Source organism: Amblyomma maculatum, chromosome 6, assembly GCF_055883805.1.
Source record: "Amblyomma maculatum isolate TAMU_Amacu chromosome 6, ASM5588380v1, whole genome shotgun sequence".
Lineage (NCBI taxonomy): Eukaryota > Metazoa > Arthropoda > Arachnida > Ixodida > Ixodidae > Amblyomma > Amblyomma maculatum.
In genome coordinates, this window is record NC_139349.1 from 75,285,868 (window position 1) to 75,305,300 (window position 19,433).

At 48.2% G+C, this 19,433-nt stretch overlaps 1 protein-coding gene across 2 annotated transcripts; it reads left to right on the forward strand.

Annotated features, from left to right (window-relative positions):
* Positions 1-585: 585 nt before the first annotated feature.
* LOC146186023 (uncharacterized) lies at positions 586-19,433 on the forward strand. Of its 2 annotated transcripts, none has more exons than XM_084605613.1 (3): positions 586-865; positions 17,071-17,216; positions 18,955-19,433. In XM_084605613.1, the coding sequence occupies exons 2-3, from the start codon at positions 17,082-17,084 to the stop codon at positions 19,135-19,137; spliced, it is 318 nt and encodes a 105-aa protein (XP_084461739.1). In that variant the 5' UTR covers positions 586-865; positions 17,071-17,081; the 3' UTR covers positions 19,138-19,433. The 2 variants fall into 2 exon arrangements, with proteins under 2 accessions (XP_084461739.1, XP_084461740.1); XM_084605614.1 differs by lacking the exon at positions 586-865 and adding an exon at positions 15,221-15,309.

The window sequence follows — 19,433 nt, forward strand, 5'->3', positions numbered from 1 at the left end:
CGATTACTATAGAACGGTGTCAGCTTTCCTTCGTAGCCGTATGGCTGCGCTTGGGTGGATGTCAATAAGCAATTTCTCCTTTATTACAAATCTACTCGAACTTGGGGCATTCCCCTAAACATTCAACCAACACCATTCCCACTTTGAGTTATGGATAAATTCGCTCTCGCCATTACCATCGGGTGTGCTGACGGTCCTGGTTAGCGCAGTTTGTAGAGCGCCTGCCCCGGAAAGGCGGTGGTGCCTGTTTCGATCCCCGGACCAGAACGAATTTTTCTTGACTAAGTTTCCGAGAAAGCTTTTAGCTTTCCTTTATAGCCGTATGGCTGCGCTTGGGTGGATGTCAATGAGTAGTTGCTCCTTTATTTAATGGGGAAGCGTTTTGCGAGAATCTATCCGGCAGTCTGATACAGCGACTGTCCGGGGGAAGGGGAGATGGGATGTTGGGAGGGGGAGGGGAGGACTGATATAGAGAGAGCGACAAATTTTACGTCAGAAAACTATGCTGGATCCCGCCCTTTCAAAGAGTGACCTATAATCCTCGCCTGTTTTCGAGGCAAGGGGGAGTGGAGAGAAGGAGACAGTGAGCTGGCGTATCAATGGAATCGGCTTCTGGGGCATCCCATCTGGGAGAGGAGAGTGAAGTCACCAAAGCCACTGGCGGCTTTTCTATGTCGCCTACCAAAAGTCGCCACAGCTGCGCTTAGCGGCTCTTCTGTTGCCGCCGCACTGCCAGCGATACGCTCGTCCCGGACCCGTGTTTCCGGCCGGCCTTTTCCCGGACACTTCCCTTGCGACGGCGCTGGACCGGCACGTTCACGCATGCACCAAGAAGCGCTACTGGATGCGCATTCATCGTTCTGAGGTGAGCGTACGTCGGGGTTTCTGAAAAGGACAGACTCGAGCAAGAACTTTCAGGGCAGCTGGGCTTGCAGGTGTAGCGAGCAGCACCACATATGAGTGAACAAATTTACTATCTGCCCCGTGAAAGAAAAGCATGCGTCAGTGAAAGCGAGCGGCGAATGGGTGGTGACTGAGCGGTTCCGAGAAACGGAGGGGCAGCTTTGTTCGACAGATGAACTCTGGTTGAAAGCGATGTTCTCGCATGTTCTGCTGTACAGCGACTTCTTGCAGAGTTTTGTCCATCGCGAGCCGTGTTCGGAAAACTTGTTCCTTTTTTTTTCTATATTTCTTTTTTTAGGCGTTAGTGCTCATGCAGTCGCATTTGACATGGTTGGCAGCGATGAAGCGTGTGAATGGTAGTAAATAACTAATTTATTCAGAAAGGAACGACAGTGGTCGCTGGATTGTGTGGGTATAGCAGAATAAGTTTTATAAGGGGAAGTCTTGTCAGCTGCTTATATTGGTACTAAGAATTAATTAAGGAACGCTGCTGGGGACAAAAATTAAGCCCCCAGTGTAGGTAGGTGGCCTGTCGCATCAAGGCAGCTCGGTCGTTCAGCATTTGCGCAGTGCTTGGCTTGGCATATGTTCTCACAGGTAAATTGCATTTCAATGAAGAACTAAACGAGGATGAAAACGAGCCCATTTCGTATCTTAGTGTTTCTGATTACTCTTTCAGACACCCGTTTTTATCTACGTAGAAAACTTATCTTTTCGGCTAAATAGTCGATTCGTGCCTAGAAAAAAATATTTTCTAGCACGAAATATGAGTGGTTAATTCTGCAGGTACACCTTGCGCTTAAATTCGTGAAGAACAGACATTTTTACTGCTGCCAAGTTATATCTCCTTAAAAATGCACTTAAAAAGCCCACTTTTCTGCTAAATAATACATACTCTGATTGAGCACTATATCATATATATATATACATATATATATTAAAAAAAAAAGATTTATTTGTGACAAGCATGCTGTGTTCATCTGACACAAAGAACTTCTCTTCGGTGCCGCACGTCTTTATTTTTTTGTTGAAAAACGTGTGAGTTTGCTTTATACACAGTTGCGTACACAGCACCTTTTCATTTTACCTTCTGCTTGCATTCTGCGAAGTTCCTTTCGTGCGCCTGTCAGTGGTGCGCTCTTTGGAACTGAAACACGTGCTGCGTTGCCCCCAACCTCTCTTTTCTTGCTTGAAAAGCTACCTCGCACTGCGCTTCGTCACTGAAATGGAGGGAATCGACCAAGATCCGGCTTACGTGTATCCCCCTCAGTGTCTTTGTTTTTGCACGTGCCTTGAAGCAAGATTCCCGAGCTGGCCTCGCTGCACGTGTGAAGCAAGAGTTTGTTTTCTTACTCGCGCACGTGCACCAGTTTTTTTTTTTTTTTTTTGTGCTTATCGGGATCTCTCTGATCGTAACGCATTGTCTTTTTGTAACTGATATATTGCGCATCGCTGGAAGCTTTAATCGCTTTAATGGAAGCTTTAATAGCATAGAGAAACACGACAGACTATCATGCTGTCTGATTTTTCACAGGTTGCCTCAGCTAAAATTAAAAAAAAAAAAAGTGTGAGCGTTTTTTTTTTTCTTTTCCAAATGAAAGGAAGGAAGTGTTAGAAGACATATATTTATTCATTCCGTCCCTTGGTCTTTAAACGCTCAGGTGTTAATAATTAATATGAAAACTGTCGATCGCCAAATCATGGCCTTCCCCAGATGTTTGCAACGTCGCACTCTCAGCGTAGTGCCTTTTATTTGTCAAGAGTGAATGGCAACGAAGTTATCAAAAATTACGGTGCGTTCAGATTATAGCGCGGAAACTCCATTGCACCCGTTAAATCCGGCCTCCCGCAATTATGAGACTGTTTTGTTTCGCGTCTTATATATACGAAGGGAAAGAATGCGATCGCTGTGCGGCATGCGTTACCTTTTTGCGAATGAGGCAAGGCTGAGCGTTTCGCTTCCTCACTTAAATATCTTGCCCTGTCACTAGTTAACTAAGCTGCGTGGTGTTCTAACCGTTTTGTTGCGGATCCTTTGGCAGTCGATATATCCGCGTTTCGTGCGGAGACAATCTTTTTGCACTACGACGATTTTGAAACGTGCATCACTGTTATTGCTTAGCTGCTCGCTATGCTCTTAAATCATTGCTTGATAGGTCTGGCAAACGGTGTTAGATTATGCTTGAGTGGAGCGTTGAAACTGAGGTAGAGGAAGTGAGGCATCACAGTTCTCGAAAATGTGTCAAGCCGTAAGTGCTACTGCTGCGACAGAATGCGACCACTGTCTGTAAGATGCACTGTCACCGCAGAGTAGTGGTACGCATCACGTGACTGGTTTTGACTGATTCATTCCGGTCACTGAAGAGTTGTCCGCGAGTAGGAACATGGCAAAATGAATAGTGACTTGGCGGGAAAAATGTCTGGTTTGCGATGCCCAGTACGCCCAGCCATGGTTACTAGTTAGTCATGCGTCATGATTCACCGTGCTTTGTCATCTTTGAACTTTTAAACTGGCCGACTGCTTCGAGCGGCGCTGTTACGCTAAGCCATGCAGGAACTATCAGCTTCTTTCTTTGTATCCTGAGTGATATGAGATAACGTTTATCGTTTTAATTCTCGCGGGTAAAAGCCTTGCGAACTTTCCCTTTCACCCTTGTTACACTGTCATTTTCAAAGGCCAAACGTTTGTGGCACTACCGCACTACTATCGTTGTTTTCGACTTTGCTTAAAGAACTAAAATATTTCTATGAATGCAAAATAAGATATCTGTTACTTTCTTTTAGTAACTGCAGATTTTTAGTTGTTACTAAAGGACAGCTTTGTTGTTGTTGTTTTTTTAAGCGCGTTGACGTTCGTACGGTTGCGCTTTTCATTGTGTTTGCTTTTCTCGGCGGTGCAGGTTACAGTGGTAGAGAGTACAAAAATATTGCGCCTTAAAAAAGAGCTATGCTATCTTTAGATTATTACGCACACTAATATTTTGTAAATTAAAGATACGAAATAATAACGCTTGTTCATGTTTTTGTATTGTAAACGCGCTGTGCAAAAGAGTGCGAGTGGCACTCCTATAGGGTCAACGCTAGCAACCATGCACAATGTTCGAATGCCTTCTAAATCTCGATAGAGTTCTAAGCTGTTCCGTTGACTCAATAGACTATCGACTGAATGGCAATTGAAAACACCCGTGTGGTAACGTTCGAAGGCCTTCGAGTCTATATAAAATCGGTTCGAGGGCCTTAGAAATGCCCGTGTGAAAGTCGTTTGTCGTTGGAAATTATTTTCAGCTATGGATATGCTTGATATCAAGATTCTTATATGACTGCGGTAGTGCCATTTGTTACTTTCTCGTTGCATCTAACGATGACAGCGCAAATTTAACTACATATTCTCCCCAAGGAGCTAATCCCTTCTGTTTGTTCAACTCAAACTATAGAGACGGATGGGAAGTTCGAGCGGGAAGTAGTGAGATTGATAAAAAAGTTTCTGCTCGCTGATGTGTCTTGTAAGGGCGGCAAGGATATGAACTGTCACATTTTCCGGCCTTGTGACTGCGATTTTGATGGTTCCGGGCCTTACACCTTACCTTCGTTAACTAGCAATCTTTTCAATCATTACACTTGGTACAAAAAAATTTGTTGTTCAACTTGTAGATCAACGAGAGTGAGAGAAGCGCAGCGCCTTTTCAGCGCGCTAACGAAACATCCGCTGGTGTCTGTTTACCTGAAGCCGTTGCTAACTTGGGCAGCACTTTTGAGATGGGAATCGGGCCCGCCGCCGACAATTGCAACCTTTGTCAGACTTGCTACTTACTCCTAGGCCATGCATGCACATTTGCATGGCTTGGTCCATAATGTCCTTCACATAATAATGACTATATTGTCGCATAGCGAGCTATGCCTATGTCGCGCGCCGTTTTCTGGACCCGTGCACAGCCGGGGAGCGGTCCTTTTTTTCTTTTGCACGGCGTCGCTGTGCTTTCCCCTTCTTCTTGGGGGGGTATTCACGATGTACGCCGTTCGGAAAATGGTTAACGGCTGTGAAGGAGGCGAGCTGTTGAAAGCTCGCGTCCCAACCGGTTAACGCCTGAGGGCTTGGGGGCGACGGCTGAGAGCACGGACGGAGCTTTGTGTTTTGTGCCGTCTGCGTCCTTGCTGCCCATGTGTTTTTGGTTTACCTTTTGTGTGTTTGGGTGCCAGGCGGAGATGCGCCGCGTCTTCTAGAAATTCACGCGGTGCTCGCCAGGAAACAACCTCGCGGGCACCGGCGTCCTATTGGTTCCTCAGCTGTAAAGAAAGTCGTCTCATTGGCTCCGATAAGCGCATTTCCGCCTGGTAACAAACACTGCCTGGAGAATCCTGAAGAACGTTGACAGAGGGGTTTTGGCGGCAAGTAAGGGAGGACGGCGACCATCCGAGCTGCTGCTCGGGACCCCTGCTCGGAAGATGTCGCGTTTGCGGACTGATGTGTTGTTAATTTGAATTAGTTGTTTAATTGGTACTGCTGGATTCGCTTTATTTATTGTTTGTGCTCATCATTATTAAATTCAGTTAGCTTAAGTCATCAATCGGAATCGCCTGATCCCTTTCTTCAATGCGGCGGAGCCGACGTGCCGTCACGAAAGTCCAACTGGCGAACACTTCGTTACAAGTGGTGGAAGGTGCGTGGTAACGACGACCCCGCTCTACCGGAGATGCGCCCCCATTTCAGGAGTGATCCGGACATGCAGGCGACAGCTGACTTCGCTACGATGACGAGCTCTCAACAGAGGATGTCCATCCCCCCTCCTGTTTTTAAGGGAACCCCTGAGGAGTCCGTGGCGGAATGGCTGACCTGCTACGAGCACGTATCATCGTTGAACGCTTGGGACGACGACACAAAGGTGAAATTTTTGTACCTTGCCCTTGATGGCGATGCGAAGAAGTGGCACACCACACAGCTGCTTACCGGTGCGCCGATTTCGTGGAGTGACTGGGCGGCGAAGCTCAAGACCTGCTTCAGCAGCCGCCACGCGACGGAAATCGCTCACCTTCGGCTGCAGAATCGAATACACCTGCCGTCGGAGACTCCGGAGCAATATTTTTATGATGTGCTGCAGCTGTGCGCCAGGGTCGACCGCAAAATGCCGGAAGAAGACAAATTGCGTCATCTGCTGCGGGGCCTGCAACCGGCGACAATGGAGAAGATGATAATATCCGATCCGTCCAGCTGCGCCGACTTCCTGCAGACACTGCAACGCCTCAGTCGGGCCGCGCTGATGGGTTTCACTTCCCGGGTGCTGCCGGCCACCGCAGCAAACACCACCTACCTGGCAACGGGACCCTGTGTTTGTAGTTCGGACATCTTGCCAACAGCTGGCAGCGCTAGCAACGAGCCTCGTCCGTTGACTGCGCCGGGATCTGGGCAGCACCATCTACTTCCCACCTACACTGCTACCTCCCATGGTCAACAACAAAGGCTCGCAGGTGAGCAAGATTTCAAGGCGATCGCCACCTCTCTAGAATCATTATCCGGACGTTTAAAGGCAATGGAAGAAGAAATTTTTCGTAGGCGCGCGCCATGGCCCCAGAGAACCTCGCGTGACGACGACGGACGGCCGCGATGCCACTACTGTAACCGAAGCGGTCACATAGCTCGAAATTGTCGCCAGCGATGGAGAGACGAGGACCGCGAACAGAGAAATGCGCGCGACGAGCAGGCTCCCAATCCGGGAAACGGGAACGGCCGGGCTTAGGTGGTCAGCCTGGCCGATCTGTGAGCGTGATGACCGAAGACCAACTCCTCACGGTCCAAGTCGAGGCAAACAATTTGAAGACCACCCTTCTCATCGACACTGGCGCCTCCGTAAACATCATTTCTTCCAGCTTCGCGGCTAAAATTGCTTCAAAAGTCGAACTAACTGAGGGCACTGCTTTCATCAAAGGAATCAGCGGAGACTTATTAGCACCTGTAGGAGAAACAGAAGTAGTGCTTCAATTCGGATCGACCAGATTCAGCGTAAGATTCATTGTCCTCAAGGACTGCCCTTATGAGTTGATAGGGGGGCTCCCATTTTGCCGGCAGGCAAACCTGCTGATTGACTTCCTCCGTAAACAACTAAAAATAGGGAGTGAAGTGTACCAGCTACACCTCGATGCTAGCGTGCAATCGCAGTCAAATATGGTCACTGCACGAAGTAAAGACCAAGTTTCCATCGAGCCTCGTACGGAAGCCATTTTAAGGGTACACATACCGAGAGACGGAATTCAGCTTGTCGAGCCAAAGTCAACCCTTAGAAGTGGACTGCAGGTGGCGCGGACCGTCGTGAACGTAGTTGGTGGGATCGGAATCGTCCGTGTTGCAAACCCTACCTTGCTGCCGATCGTGGTACATCGCGACGCGAAAATCGGCTGGGCCACATCACTTCATGAGGCGCAACTCGGACTCGCCGTGCCACACGACCCCACTGCGACAGAGGACTTCCACGTCCAAACTGGGCCACACCTGACGTCATCTGAGAGGGATGAGCTCTTGTCCGTTATTCATAAGTTTGGTCACCTGTTTACCGGCGAGCACAATCCGATTCAGCGCACTCACGTAACGGAGCATACTATAAACACGGGCAGCTCAGCACCCATTTGTCAACATCCGTACCGCCACTCACCCTTCGAGAGGGAAGTCATTAAAGCGCAGGTGGAAGAAATGCTTCGTGACGGAGTGATCAGAGAGTCGCACAGCCCCTGCCCTAGCAAAAAAGACCAATAGGGTGCGTTATTGGTTTTATAAGAATCGGTATTGGTTCTGTAGGTATTCTATGTGTTTTATCTGCATTTCTATGAGACTTATTCAGAAACTCATAAATCTTATAGACTGGTACATATTTGTCCTATAGGCAATAGTATTGGTTTCATAGGTTTATCGGTGGGTTGTATAAGAAAAGTATCAGACCAGTGCAGAAGCCCATACATCTTATAGGCTGATACATGCTTGTCTTGTAGACTACTACATATTGGTTCATGTGTCTGATACATCAGTATGCCTTTGTTTATGGGTCTTGCATGCAGGATCAGTACGTTGGAGATTTTAGGTCTTTGTCATTGTTTCCTTTTCCATCTCGGACACATCCCCAAAACTCCCGCATTCATTCCGTTTATTGAGTGTTGCCGTAACGTACAATATTAGCCGCAATAACAATTGAGAACGCTGCGCGCGGTCTCAACAAACTACGTACGGTTGGAGCCGCAAGACGCGCGACGCTGTTGCTACTGGATCACTGAATGGAGATGGGAAAGCACGCGGATATAGCACGGTTCTGTCGGGGCCCAGCTCAGTCACAATCACCTACATGTGCAGAGCAGGACGGTGAAATGGATTGAGAGGCGCGCGTCCAAGCAACTGCATGCAACGCTGCAACCGCCGCCGAAGCGAGAGGAGTCGACATCGAGCACGCGACGAGTACGGCTCGAGCTGCCGCTGCCGACGCGGTAGCGCGATGCCGGCGGCGCTTCGCAGCGGAGAGGTAGGTTTCCTTCTCTCACTCCCACTCCCGCGCAAGCGTTCCCGTGCTGGCCTCTCTCGTCCTCCTTTCCACCTCTCCTCTGGGCGCGCATGCGCAGCTCCGTAGAGGCATTGGCGCTGGCGCGATCGCTGATCGGGCGGCAGTTCGGTCGGTGCCCTGTGTTTATAAGTTTTCGCCGATTTTCGGGGTGCTTCTCGAGGATATCAACGTTCCAGCGCACGTTCAGCTTTTGATCAGGTGCGTGTGCATCACTTGCAACTTCGGGCTGACGTTTATACTTTGTCAGTGTATGATGTGGCTTTGCGTTGCAGAATGCCGTTGCCTGCACGCCAACAAAGGAATTTGAATCGCGCGGTGTGATATAACGCAGCGTCGAGTTTTAAAGTTGTCGGCACAATTTCTTGAAAGTATTGATGAAACTTTTTAGCGTTATACTGTTTTCGAATATCGTGCTCACTGTGTTTAAGTGGCAGAACCTGTGGTGAGGCGCAAGGCGGAATGTTGGTTCAGCAGCTACCTCGGCGTTCAGTAATGGCGGCGCCTCTCCTAACTGCCTCCGCATGAATACGCGCGCAATCGCGGTTGCCGGTATATGTGTGGACCGATTTTTTGAAGTCATGGTGGTGTCGCGTTCTTGAAATCGCTTATTTTTCAAGCTGTAACGCAATTTTTTATTTCTTTCAGGTGCCTTAGCATTCGAGAGACTACATCATCGGGCCGAAATCCGCAATCTTGGAATTGAGGGCTACCTGGATGCAGTCAATGTTTGGATTATGTGCCAGTATGCGTTGCCGCTGTCATTGTGGATTAAAATGTGTATACATGCACCTGCTGCGTAACTCATCCCTAGAAAATGGAACATAGCTGCCCTCTCCTTTCAGGTGTCCGGAGAGGAAAACACCCGCAGCTACTCGATGAGACCAATATTCCATAGGGCCTACAAAACCAATAGGAAGCCTACTGGTTTTGTAGGTCTATCAGATTATTGACAGCTATGGGTGTACTAGCATTACAGACCTATCAGTTTATCAGATGCCATAGGACCGATAAAACCATAGCCTATACGACCAGTAAACAATTGACCTATAAAACCAATACTCCAGTAGACCTGTAAAACCAATCGGCTAGGATACCCATAAGACCAATACTCTGGCGTACCTATAAAACCAATATCAATAATCTGATAGGCTATTAGTTTTCTATCGGATTTTTTTGCTAGGGTGGTCATCGCCTGTCGTTCTCGTGAAAAAGCCGCAGGGAGGTTGGCGTTTCTGCGTTGATTTCCGAAGGGTGAACGCGGTTACCGAGAAAGACGTGCACCCATTACCGCGAATCGATGACATTTTGGATCTGCTGCAGGGTTCTCGATATTTCACGACGCTTGACCTCACTTCAGGCTATTGGCAGGTAGGAATCCGCGAAGAGGACAAGTCGAAGACAGCATTCGCATGCGGCTCCGGTCTGTACGAGTTCAATGTCGTTCCTTTCGGTCTGTGCAATGCCCCCGCGACATTCCAGAGGATGATCAACAAAGTTTTGAGTGGTCTTCTCTGGAGAGTGTGTTTGGCCTATTTGGATGACATCGTCATTTTCTCGAAGACCATGAAAACTCACCTAGAGGACTTGGAAAAGGTGTTAAGCGCTCTTGATGAAGCCAACTTGCGTCTGAAGCCGGAAAAATGCAGCTTCGCGCAACAAGAAATCAGGTATCTCGGGCACGTGCTGACTGGAGAGAACATCAGACCAGATCCGGACAAAATAGCCGCGATCGAAAAGCTCCCAGCGCCAAAAAACAAGAAAGGAGTTCAGAGTTTCCTGGGAATCTGCAATTATTATCGGCGTTTCATCAAGGATTTCTCCCTAATCTCCCGACCTTTGACTAATTTGACAAGAAAGAATGTTTCGTTTGAGTGGGACACGGCATGCGAGGCGGCCATGCAAGCGCTCAAAGAGAAGCTGACTACGGCGCCAGTTCTGCGTCAATTCGAGCCAGGCAAGCCCATCGAAATCCATACGGATGCCTGTGACTACGGTCTTGGTGCTGTGCTGGTTCAAAAAGACGAGGGTCGGGAACATGTCATCGCCTACGCCAGCCGTCATCTCAACAAAGCGGAAGCTAATTACAGCACCACAGAAAAGGAATGTCTGGCTGTCGTTTACGCCTGTAGGCAGTTTCGACCTTATATATTCGGCAGTAACTTCACCGTGATCACAGATCAAGCCAGCCTCGCATGGCTGATGAATGTCAAGAACCCGAATGGACGCCTCATGAGATGGTCCCTGCTGTTGCAAGAGTTTGACCTGACTCTCAAACACCGCCCAGGTTTGAAGAACGCAGACGCAGACACCCTTTCTCGCCTGCCACGCGAGCCGGCACCGGTTAGTGAAGATAACTTTGCACCGCTGCTTGTGCTAGGTCGCGTGGATGTAGGCATGAAGCAGAGGGAAGACCCTTGGATGAGGGAAGTGGTAGGACACCTGGAGAACCCGGATTCACCCGTTGCCAGAACACTGAAAAAAACGGCACGGTGTTTTCGAATGATCAACGGTGTGTTGCACAGGCGAGCGAAAGGTTTCGAGTCAGACTACGACGCACTGGTTGTACCAAAATGTTTGCGGTCAGAGGTGCTAAGGGGCTGCCACGATGATCTCACGGCGGGACACCTCGGGGTCAAGCGCACATGGGAGAAGATACGTAGGCGTTACTTCTGGCCTAAGATGTTCGCGCAGGTGTCAAACTACGTGCTGTCTTGCCCTGACTGCCAGACGCGCAAAGCCCCACCGGGCAAACCAATCGGGTTTCTCCAGCCTCTTCCACCGGTGGGAATGCCTTTTAAACAGGTTGGAATGGACTTTTTGGGACCATTTACGAAGAGTCAATCCGGAAACCGCTACATCCTCGTGATGACTGATTACCACACGAAGTGGGTTGAAGCAGTAGCATGCCCGGCGGCTACAGCTGCTGAGGCCGCGCAGGGCTTTGTGCGAGAGATCGTCCTACGCCACGGGGCACCAGGCCGCATCATTACGGACCGCGGACAACATTTTGTTGCTTCCCTGATTGAGGAAATATTTAAAGCCATGGGTACAGACCACGTGAAAACAACAGCGTACCACCCGCAAACCAATGGCTTGTGCGAACGTTTCAACCGCACGCTTGCCGACATGCTCAGCATGTATGTCTCCTCGCATCATCGGGACTGGGACGAATTCCTGCCTTATGTTCTTTTCGCCTATAATTCGTCGCAACACGAAACGACAGGTTTTTCACCGTTTTTTCTTCTTCACGGACACGAGCCAACACTTCCTGTTGAGGTGGCCCTCGGTATCGCGCAAGACGACTGTGACGAAGTGGATGCTCACAAGGTGGTGCACCGGCTTCGCCAGGCGCGCCAAGTCGTAGCTCAGCGTGAGAAAGACCGGCAAGAAAAGAACAAAAGGGCATACGACTCCAAACGACGGGATGCTGTTTTCTATCCGGGAGACCTTGTGTACCTGTGGACGCCTTCTCGATCGAAAGGAAAGACCACCAAACTGCTCCACAGATACCACGGGCCGTTCCGTCTGCTCCGGAAGGTATCAGAAAATAACTGGGAGGTCGTCGATCGCACCGGCCGAAAGCGGGATGTCGTCAACGCTGAACGTCTGAAACAGTACCACCCACGGCTTGCTTCTGATGAGGACGCCGACGACGAGTCAGCAAACGGTGATCGTGGTGATGGTGTGCATGCGTTTGAGCGCTGTGTTCGTGTCTCCGCAAGGCCAAAACGTGTAGCGGCCTCGACCGTGAAAAACAGTGATCGCGGTACCTCTGCTGGAAGTGCGACTGAGACGTATTCATACTCCGAATCAACATTTCAGTGTAGACCCACGGGAACTCGCACCAACCCCAAAGGAGTAAGGACCGACTATGACAGTGATACCGAGATGTATTACAGCGCGGACGGAAGTGTTAATTAATCTGCCGTGACTTTTCTTTGTATAAACTCCCGAATGTTTTGCGTTTTGTGTGAATACGTGCAAGTGGACATTTTGAGTGTGCCCTGTAACATTTTGACTGATATGCCAATGTTTTATTGCGTGTAAGTGTTCTTCTCTACCTTCCTGGTTGTAATCTGTTTCACCTGACATTTATATTTTCTCGTTTTTTCGGCATTGCGTATATTTTATTCAATTTTGGTATTGTTGTGCGGTCCTATCCAGTAGACGTAATTTCATTTTGGAACCTTGTACATAGTTATTCATAGCATTTCCTTGTGGTTTATTTGTACGGGCATGATTGTGACCGAGTGGGACACTCTTTTTCAAAGGGGGAGGTGTCGCATAGCGAGCTATGCCTATGTCGCGCGCCGTTTTCTGGACCCGTGCACAGCCGGGGAGCGGTCCTTTTTTTCTTTTGCACGGCGTCGCTGTGCTTTCCCCTTCTTCTTGGGGGGGTATTCACGATGTACGCCGTTCGGAAAATGGTTAACGGCTGTGAAGGAGGCGAGCTGTTGAAAGCTCGCGTCCCAACCGGTTAACGCCTGAGGGCTTGGGGGCGACGGCTGAGAGCACGGACGGAGCTTTGTGTTTTGTGCCGTCTGCGTCCTTGCTGCCCATGTGTTTTTGGTTTACCTTTTGTGTGTTTGGGTGCCAGGCGGAGATGCGCCGCGTCTTCTAGAAATTCACGCGGTGCTCGCCAGGAAACAACCTCGCGGGCACCGGCGTCCTATTGGTTCCTCAGCTGTAAAGAAAGTCGTCTCATTGGCTCCGATAAGCGCATTTCCGCCTGGTAACAAACACTGCCTGGAGAATCCTGAAGAACGTTGACAGAGGGGTTTTGGCGGCAAGTAAGGGAGGACGGCGACCATCCGAGCTGCTGCTCGGGACCCCTGCTCGGAAGATGTCGCGTTTGCGGACTGATGTGTTGTTAATTTGAATTAGTTGTTTAATTGGTACTGCTGGATTCGCTTTATTTATTGTTTGTGCTCATCATTATTAAATTCAGTTAGCTTAAGTCATCAATCGGAATCGCCTGATCCCTTTCTTCAATGCGGCGGAGCCGACGTGCCGTCACGAAAGTCCAACTGGCGAACACTTCGTTACAATATGCTAATGAGCATATATGCGACCCGGAACCGAAGGGCTGGCGCGCCATAATTTATATTTCGCCTAGCCACGCTACATCATCGTCGTTCTTTTTTTTTTATTTTTCGTCTGAAAATGAAACCAGCGAGATTTAAGAACTGCAACGTATTTATGACACGACTGAAGCGTAATGAACCTTTTTCCAGTAGCTCACCCTTTCTGCGGCCACCAGTCGAAGTACGTTTGACAGGACTGGCTCTTTCCTGTGTATTTTCTGCTCAAATTCGTTCACAAAAGTGGGGTGAGCTTAAGGTCCAAGCAGAAGCAGTAGTTGCCCCCCCCCCCCCCCTCCCCCTTCCCGGTGTTAATCCGGGATAATAAGATGCTGGTGAATCTGCCCGTGTCTTCTCGCTTGAGGTGAAGTAGGGGAGGCGAGGACAATGCAATGCGTACATTTTCGAGGGCGTAGAAGATGCTAGCACTGCACGCAATTATTCTGCAGCAGTTCGTTGCGAAGCAAGGGATGTCGTTTTTTGGAAAGCGCGTGCAACGAACTCCTACCCCATTTGCACTGGCCGAGGAGGCATATAGCAAAAAAAAAAAAAAAAAGGCAAATCTAAATCTGTCGCAGAAATGCACGCTGTTCATGATGTTTGCGTTTATTGAGTATTTCTAATTTGGCATATTCCAGGATGAGTACTTCCTAATCCCTAGCGCAGCAAAAACGTTTCCGTCGACTACGCTTTTTTCACCGCGCTTTTCTTTTGTTGTATGCTTTAAGTAGCTGCTCGACATCGATTCTTGACTTCTCAACACAGCATTTTCTCATGGCAGAAGAAACGACGGAAACGCTCGAAGAATAGCAGCTGCACAAACCCGTGGCCTCTACGCCTGTGACACACACCAGATACGGGGGAGCTGGCCACGTGTTTCTGTTGAGGAAAAAAAAGAGTGCAGTAAAATAAATTGGCCCCAGATGGGCCGACCCCCTGGCGCTCTTTTGTGTCGCTTCGATGGTACAAGTCCGCAACCCGAAGCGCTGCCGAATGAATCGCAAAGGCGACCCCACACGTGTCGCTCTTCTTTCCCTCTCATCCCTTGTCGTACGGGGAAGCGCCGAAGGGAGGCCTCATTTCTTCCTGCAACGAAAGTGCCAGAAAGACTCAGCTCATCTTCTACGTAATATTTTTCGTTGCAGTTGTGTTCATCCCGTCCTCTACATGGCCTGAGAGTTCCTCCTCGTGCCCTATGCCATGCATGCGTATCAGAGCGAAATTGACCGCAGGTCCATGTAAAATAGTTCTTCGAGTAAAATAGTTTTCCGGAAGCACAGATTGGCTGTGATTGCAGGTATGAAAATACAAATGCACGTGTTCCTGACAATAAGTCCCCCTATCTAATCCATGCGTTTAATATCGAGCGCCTATTTTCCACGAAAAACGTGTGTTGCTAATAAAAACTTCAATTCGCAGACACCTAATTATCGTTAACAATTGAAATGCAATGGTGCAAACCCAGTGGTGAGGTGCTATGCAAGATCGTACATGCCACCCGTATGCCACGCATTACCCCGACCAAAGTGGACGACTGTGCACGCAGTGTATCACAATGCAGATCTTTAGACTAATCACTTGGGACGCGCGCGGGAATGACTTGCCGCGAGGATGCCCGGCTGCATTATCAGGTTTCGGTATAGCGTCTGGCCGACCGCACTTTCGTCGCCGCGACGGCACGCTGCCATTGCACCGATCACTGGTGCGTCGCGGGGTGGAACGACCAGGGTCACATAACTCTTATCCCAACGGTTTTGAACACCTGCACCACTGGGCAGTGGGCCGTCCTGGTATGCATGCTCGCGTTATATGTTTTCGGGTTCGTTCTTTTTTTTCTTGCTGTTGTTCTTAGCTTTTCCTCAATTTCTAGCTTCCTCCGAAAGAAACTTGCCTTGCTTTTAGTGTCGTCTTCGTGGAAGCACCTTCGTGGAAGCACATTCACCGGCTCTCCACTTTCTCCTTTTTTCTTTTTTTTTTTCCTTCTGTTGCATTTCTAGCCCTTAATCAACGGGAGCTGTCTTGCTTTTCCCAAAGCCTCTTCAATCTGTTCAGTGATATGTGTTCCTCCAAACACAGAAAGCGAGAATTCCTTCCCTCCTTCTCTTAACAGTGGCCACAATGTGCGAACTGAACTCATTCTCAATTTTACCCTGTCGGAAGAATAATTACCGGCAGAGTAATCAAATTACAGTAATTTCATTACAGTAATTCAATTACTGCCATGTCTGCTTCAAGACATGGAAGAATTGCGAAATGATAGTTTTCACCACTTTAACATTGCTCGCGAGACTCGTACTTCCGCGGGGGCTTTTACTGGCCTGCCACTTTGCAAATTTATCATCCGTCTCTCACTTGAGCCGTTCGTTCGACACGATCTTGTGATAGGCACTTATCTCCCTTCAGAGTTCTGCTACCCTGTCATTCTAAGCGCATTTAGTTCGGCTTGTAACCATCACTTTTGCCTTGAAAGTTTATCGCGTTCAAAAAGAAATCGCAAACTTTAAGAGACAGCGCGAGCGAACAAAAAAATACTAGTTTGCTTTTCGCCCTCGTCGCGGTATCGCGCTGTTAATGAAAGTTGCAAATTTCTGTTGGCCTGGTAATTTTCACTACTAGAACTACATATACTCTCCGTGTTGCGCCGCACAAGGCTTAGTCACACTATTTGGCACGGCATTGCTCAGATTATGCATGTTAATTGGTCAGCAGGGTTGATGTGAGAAGTGTTCCGTTCTGTGTACTGTCATTGGTAAATTCCAAGGAGACAATTCTTCGAATTCTTTTGGATGCCTCCAGGTTATGGTCGACTCGAATGCCGGAACGAAGATTGTGACACGATGCGGTGTCCTTTTTTTTTTTTAAGGCGAAAACCTTTATTGCCTCATCCTTGTCGAAGTGTGTCACGTTTTGTGGCGGCTCTGATTGGTCGAGACGGGATGACGTCATGGAGTTCTCGACCAATCACAGTGCACCACCACAGTATGCGCGAATGCGTGCCTTATATGGCAATCAATGAGAAATTACTAATTAATGTCAGTTTAATCATTTGTTAATTACTCATTTGATAATTAAGAATGATACATACCCTATCAATTATCTAATAAATAAATTAGCTGATAATTACTATTTAGCACCTTTGCGTGGTTAATTAATTACTAATTAACGTCGCGCATCCGGTAAAAAACACAACAGTAAACATAGAACAACTGCGAAGATACAAGGAGCGCGATCTCGTCGTTGCCAAGCAGAATTCACTGAATAAATGCACTCGCAGAATGTGAAAGAGTAGTCGCTCGCTTTCCTCGTAGCAGCATTCATCGCTACATGCGCAACAGTCGCGTAGCAGAATGCAGCACTCAGGCTTTCACCTTCCATCACTTTAGTCGCCAAAGTGTCCTCGAATTTTATAATTAATATTGGTTCAGATGGTTTGCTGTCTTCTCAAGAGTCGACAGCTTCCTAAGAATCTAGTTCAGGGCTTATGTCCGTTATACGACGCACATTTATGAACTGCCCTGGGTTTCTTCTTTTTTTCTTTTTGCCCCTCTCAGCATCTGGCGGTATGAATGGAGCTTCCGCAATGCCAGCAGTGCGCGTCTCGAGGAGTGCAAGTGGCGGCTTGGCGGCGGTCAATGCTGCTATGGCTACCCTGAGACAGCTAATACCGACTGAACCCAGTGACAGACGACTATCCAAGGTCAGTGTTCACCTCTTCTGGGTGGGCTTTTGCTCCAGGGCCTCATTTGAGACGGAAAGATTTTAACGAGTCTTCTGCAAACATACCACACGAGTCATCTTCTGCGGATAACTTCGATAGAGTTAATAAATCGGATATGATGATACTGATCATGTCCAGAGAAAGACGATGGCATATAGGACGCGCATGGCAAGGCACGTGCATTTCGTTTACTAACCTCAAAGCTGAAATAACGAAGCTGCATTATGACACTTGAAACACGACGAAAGATTCAGCGGCTGCATGTTTTTTTCAATAAAATTAATGATTGAACAAGAATGAATTTTGGAGGGCCCATGAAAAGCTGTTTACTAGAATTATGAAACGCGCACTAGCAATACGTATCCCATCAATCCTCTCTGCAACGCAAACAATTTTAAGCTAGCTTCAATAGCACCGAATATATGCGCTATCGAAAATGATGTTCCTACTCCCACTCCCCCCAACTCAACCCACGCCTGCGCGCAAAAAAACCGCACCGCACCCCGTCTAGCGTGCAATGAGGGAGCGCGCCTGCGCGCGGCGGTGCGTCGCCCAAATCGGCGGCGAGCGGTCGCCAGGATCATTCTTTAAAAATTGTTTGCAAATTATCTGCTTTAAGTGAAGCTTTCAAATGTGAAACTTCAAATATGGCTCGAATACTAAAACCACCTCTATGAATTGCTTGTATTAGAATTTTACCCCAAATAGCATTTTAGGGGCCCTTTAATTTACATGAATTTAAACAGAATAAAGAAAAAAACCAACAAATGTGCATCGCTTTTCCGTCCACAGCAGAATGTAACACGCACTGGCGCCTGAAATTATGAACATGCCATCGATCGACTCTTCCTTGATCGATGTGAGAGGTCACATGACAGATCTCTAGTTCGCTCAACGATTCAAGTACTCAAGCAACATTGGAATATGGTTCTTGAATTTTGTACATTGTGGTTGCGGCACTTGCATTGTATTTCTTTCCTGCTTATTTTCACTATTTTGGCGTGTGAATGGGCGCTTTTTGTTACATAATGATAATGATTTTGATCTCATTACAAAAAAGTTGGCCTCTGTTGCTTTGGTGTCTTTTTCTAATTAATTTCTAGTGTTAATTTTCCAATTTTTAAATGTAATTAGTATGTATTTTTCTGATTCTTATCAGTACTCCTGCCTTGTCCGTGAAAGGGCAGTCGGGCTGTATTTGATAAATATATAAAAAAAATAATCCGAGGGTACTTCAGCCTGTGTAGTACGCCAATGCGAAAGCATTTCTCTCCTGTTGCTGGCCTGGTTGTGCGCCTGTGTCCATATTCCTGATGCGTTGTGGTATACGCAGAGCTCCGTCAATGGCGTATTCAGACTAATGAGCTTCCTGGTTCAGACATGTCTGGGCATGCAGTGGCGCCATATATACATTAAGCTGCACTGACGCCAGGAACGCTACCATGACCTTGACTAACCATCGCTACGACTAACCATGGTTAAAACTAGCAATGACTATGACTAATCAGATCATAATTATTGCGATCAGTTAGAAGTTATTGATTTATTTATTATCGGTCTGTGGGTAATTTACAGGTGCGAAGGATGCTTTGTGGTTACACGAAGCACGAGGAAAGAAGGGTTTTCGCCTTAAAATGAATTTACCAAGGGTCTCGAGCAAGAAAGTGCAGTTAGCCCGAAGTGCTTGACCAGCAGCGTCGCCTTGCTTCTCTCACAGCTGGAGACCCTGAAGCTGGCGGCACGCTACATAGATCACCTTGCAGCTCGCGTGCGTCAACAGAGGGAAGGACTACCTCGGGTCAACTGCGCACCCCTGTGCGTCTTCTGCGAGGCCGAGCGGCGCTCCGCCTATTGCACAGACGCCGCAATGCGCCGGGCCGAGCAGCACTTGTTGGTGTAGAAGTCGCCTCCACAACGGTCCGGCTACAGAGCTGCAGCAAGCCGCCGGGAAGGCAGCCTTTTATCCCCTGCAATTCCGGTACTAGTCATGTCCACATCCGTTGCCGAGAGGCCGGAAGAGTTAGCCGTGCGGCACGGCAGACTGTTGAGCTAGGAGATGAACTTCGGTAGGGAATGGAGTATGCCTGCTACTCCTGCAGACAAGCATTCTTCCACCGGCACTACCAAGTGATGTAAAGTTCCCGTGCTCGACAGGACGGCGTGTTGCTCACAAAATAAAGCATACTCGTTTTCTTC